Source organism: Mandrillus leucophaeus, unplaced genomic scaffold (assembly GCF_000951045.1).
Source record: "Mandrillus leucophaeus isolate KB7577 unplaced genomic scaffold, Mleu.le_1.0 Scaffold446, whole genome shotgun sequence".
NCBI classification, from domain to species: Eukaryota; Metazoa; Chordata; class Mammalia; order Primates; family Cercopithecidae; genus Mandrillus; species Mandrillus leucophaeus.
In genome coordinates, this window is record NW_012104765.1 from 869730 (window position 1) to 873392 (window position 3663).

Here is a 3663-nt window from a genome sequence, read left to right on the forward strand (position 1 = left end):
CGCCCCCATCCCCCTCCTCCAGCTGTGAGCCACGAGGCTTCTCACAGTCTCCCACCCAGCCCTGCTCTCGGAACCTGCAGGCCTTGGTCTAATGGCGGCCTGAGGCAGGGGCCTGGAGGCAGATCCCCCCACCACAAAGGTTGGGAGTCCGTGGCCAGAAGGAGGACCCAGGCGATGCTGAGAGGGACTCCGGCAGAAGCTGAAGGGGACCGCGGCTGAGGCTCAGGGGGACTCGGGCAAAGGCAGAGGGGAACCCGGGCTGAGGCTGGGGGGGATCTGGGCTGAGGCAGAGGGGGGCCGAGGCAGAGGGGGACCGAGGCTGAGGCAGAGGCCGAGGGGGATCCGGGCTGAGGCAGAGGGGTCTTGGGCAGGGACAGGACCTACCCGGAGCCCGCAGGCCCACCGGGCAGAGGGACTGACTGAGCGGCCCGCAGCCTGGCGTCGTGACTGCCTCGCGCCGCGCCCTCTTCCCAGCGCTCGGCTCCCTCCAGGACGGAAGCACGGGTCGAGCGTTGGTGACGTCATCCATGGCTGTGCTTGCGACGCCCTGTCACTGGCAGGAACCAGGTACTGCGGCCTGCAGCTCCCGAGATGATCCCCTCTGGGCCCGAGGGCCTGGCCCACTGTCCCCGCATGCCGGCCAGCGACCCCCGTTTTTAGTTACCCCCTCGCCCAGAGGCAGGGAGAACTGGAAGATCTGGGCCTAGATAGAAGCAGACCATGTCATGCACTTGACGTGACTGATGACTGCAAACTTTGGACAATTCTTTTTGAGGGGAGGGTGGAGGACAGAGATGGAGTCTCGCTCTGTCGCCCAGGCTGGAGTACAGTGGCACGATCTCGGTGCACTGCAACCTCCGCCTCCTGGGTTCCAGCGATTCTCCTGCCTCAGCCTCCCAAGTAGCTGGGATTACAGGCGTCTGCCACCACTCCCAGCTAATTTTTGTATTTTTGGTAAAGACGGGGTTTCACCATGTTGGTCAGGCTGGTCTCGAACTCCTGACCTAAGGTGATCCACCCGTCTCAGCCTCCCCGAGTGCTGGGATTACAGGCGTGAGCCACCACGCCCGGCCTGGATGCTTCGTTTTGTTGGATTGCTCACCTGTACCTGTCTCCTCACTCCCCCATTGGTGATTTCCTCTTCCCATCCTATCCCTGCAATTAAAGTGCATTTTCTTTGGAAACTTTTTCTAAACCTTTGAAATAATTGGAAACCTCTGGTCTTGCTATGCCTTAGTCACAAGTCAGTGCGCTAGGACAGTGGTACACAGAAGAAAAATGCAGTGAAGCTGGTGAAACGGAATGCTGAGTTCTCCCTTGTGAATAGGGACCTCCCCCACCCCCCACCAACACACACACACACAGACGGCCACACTGCTAGGCTTCTCACAGTCTCCCACCCTGAGCAACCCTGGGGGTTTGCTGCTAATGCAAGGAACAGTGCCCAACACAGGCTCCCAGTCTCTGCCTGCTTAAAGATGCATGAATTTGGAGTGAATCACTAAAGTAACTGGATTTACGCCACAGCAAATAAAACAGGGAGTATGTCCTGTAAAGATGAAAACCTGTGGGGCTTGTGAGACTTTGGATTTTGGCCACTTACTGTGCCATGCCCTGTGACAGCTGAATGAGTGCCAAGCACAGGGGACTGACAGTGGCCTGGCCTTGAGATGGCCGGACCTGGACCAGCAACTGTGACTCACTTTCCCTGCCCTGCCTGGAAAGGGGTTTGAGGTATTTACCACCTTCCCAGTAGTGATGAATACACAGAAAGTAACATCTCTAGGTCATTCTGAGCTCCTTAAAATGCAAAATAAGAGGCCAGGCGCGATGGCTCATGCCTGTGATCCCAGCACTTTGGGCGGCCAAGGAGGGCAAATCACTTGAGGTCAGTTCGAGACCAGCCTGGCCAACATGGCAAAACCCTGTGTCTACTAAAAATACAAAAATTAGCCGGGCATGGTAGTGCACGCCTGTAATCCCAGCTACTCAGGAGGTGGAAGCAGGGGAATCGCTTGAACCCGAGAGGCAGAGGTTGCAGTGAGCTGAGATCACGCCACTGCACTCTAGCCTGGGACAAGAGCGAAATTCTGTCTCAAAAAAAAAAAAAAAAAAAAAAAAAACGGAAAATGAGAAACTTTCCCCAAACAGTGTTGCACGGTTACTTGGGCAAAACTGACTCTCCACCAGAGAGACCTGACTGTAGCTTTCCTGGCACGGACAGCGTCTATGAGGTCTCTAGTGGCCCAATCTGTTGCCCTTGTATTACCTGGTGTCGTGTAGGGTGGATGACAGCTGTTGTTTGCCACGCGTTCCTGACAGAAATAACCCTTCCAGTCACTCACCATGAGCCTGACTGGTAGAGACTTTAGCAATGGGGAAATACCGCAGACTGTTCCATCAGGACAATGCTGTGCCTGCAGTCCCCAGGGGGCACCCACTTGCTTAGCCAAACCCCAGACGTTTCATTTAAAAGCAGAAGTGAAAGGAAGACCAGGTTCCTGAAAGGGTTATTCTGACTTAGTCTGGCTATAAAAATGCTATTGGCTGTTATTTGGCGTGGCCAAAGTGCACCCAGAATGTCTTCTCTCTCCATTCAGTGCACGCGTTACTTTGGCTGAAAGAAGGTGAGCGGCACTCTGCCCTGCCACAGCAAGCATGGAGCAACAGGATCAGAGCATGAAGGAAGAAGGGGTGAGTGTGTTGCTCAGGGAAAGGGGCCAAGAGCAGGCTTGGCTGCCAGGTCCTGTTCAGCCTTCCTGGAGAGTCGCTGGGGGGCTCCTGGTGTTGCAGAAGGAACTCTGTGTTGGGAGGGATCATGGTGGGGCGAGGGGGAGTCTTGTCCAGCAGGTGGTCTTTGATAGGGAGGAGAGAGGTTTAGAGACCAATGCTCTGTGGAAATCATTCTACTGGAACAGCCTTTAAAAGCAGGATCTGTAACTGAATGGAAGAGACCCAAAGGATTCATTTGTCCCAACCTGAACCAAACATGTTAGCTGCAAAATCCGTCTATGTTTGGTGAGATGTTTTGCTCTGCTTTTGTTTTGCTTTTGGCTTCAGGGCAGTTAGTTAACCTTTTCAGCAAGTAACATAGCTGAGCTGCACGAAAGCAAGCCAAACTCAGAGAAGGCGTTGCTAGATTTGAATTTAGTTCAGATCTGTCACGTAGATTTCCTGCCTTTTAGATACTGAGGGTCCCTTGTTTTAGAGACGAAAGATTTTCAGGGACTCCCACAACATAATTGCAGTTTACTTTATAGATTCCTTTGATTGAGGAAAATGCATAATGTCAGAAAAGTAACATTGACTTATTAACACTTTAAAAGAATTTGCATTTGTTCATCACAACAGCATCTGGTTATATTTGGAGTGGAGGAAAGCAGTGCACATTTTTGCAAAACAGCATTTGTTCAGGCATGGATGTGAGACCCTCACCATAGGCAGACTGGAAACATGCTCTGTAGCACATAGATTAAGACTGGGTCTTGGGAGGCCGAGGCGGGTGGATCACCTAAGGTCAGGAGTTCGAGACCAGATTGGCCAATGTGGTGAAACCCCATCTCTACTAAAAATACAAAAATTAGCCAGGCATGGTGGCAGATGCCTGTAATCCCAGCTACTCAGGATGCTGAGGCAGGAGAATCACTTGAACCCGGGAAGCAG

At 53.0% G+C, this 3663-nt stretch overlaps 1 protein-coding gene across 3 annotated transcripts in view; it reads left to right on the forward strand.

Annotated features, from left to right (window-relative positions):
- Positions 1-3663, forward strand: part of SLC2A5 (solute carrier family 2 (facilitated glucose/fructose transporter), member 5) — a 78782-nt gene that overhangs the window by 29947 nt on the left and 45172 nt on the right. Inside the window, exon 4 of one of the 3 annotated variants that reach the window (XM_011994198.1) lies at positions 2601-2694. In XM_011994198.1, the coding sequence (XP_011849588.1) occupies positions 2659-2694 (36 nt within the window). In that variant the 5' untranslated portion in view covers positions 2601-2658. Of the gene's footprint in view, positions 1-2361; positions 2695-3663 lie in introns of those variants that run through there. The other 2 variants (XM_011994197.1, XM_011994199.1) reach the window with 2 other exon arrangements.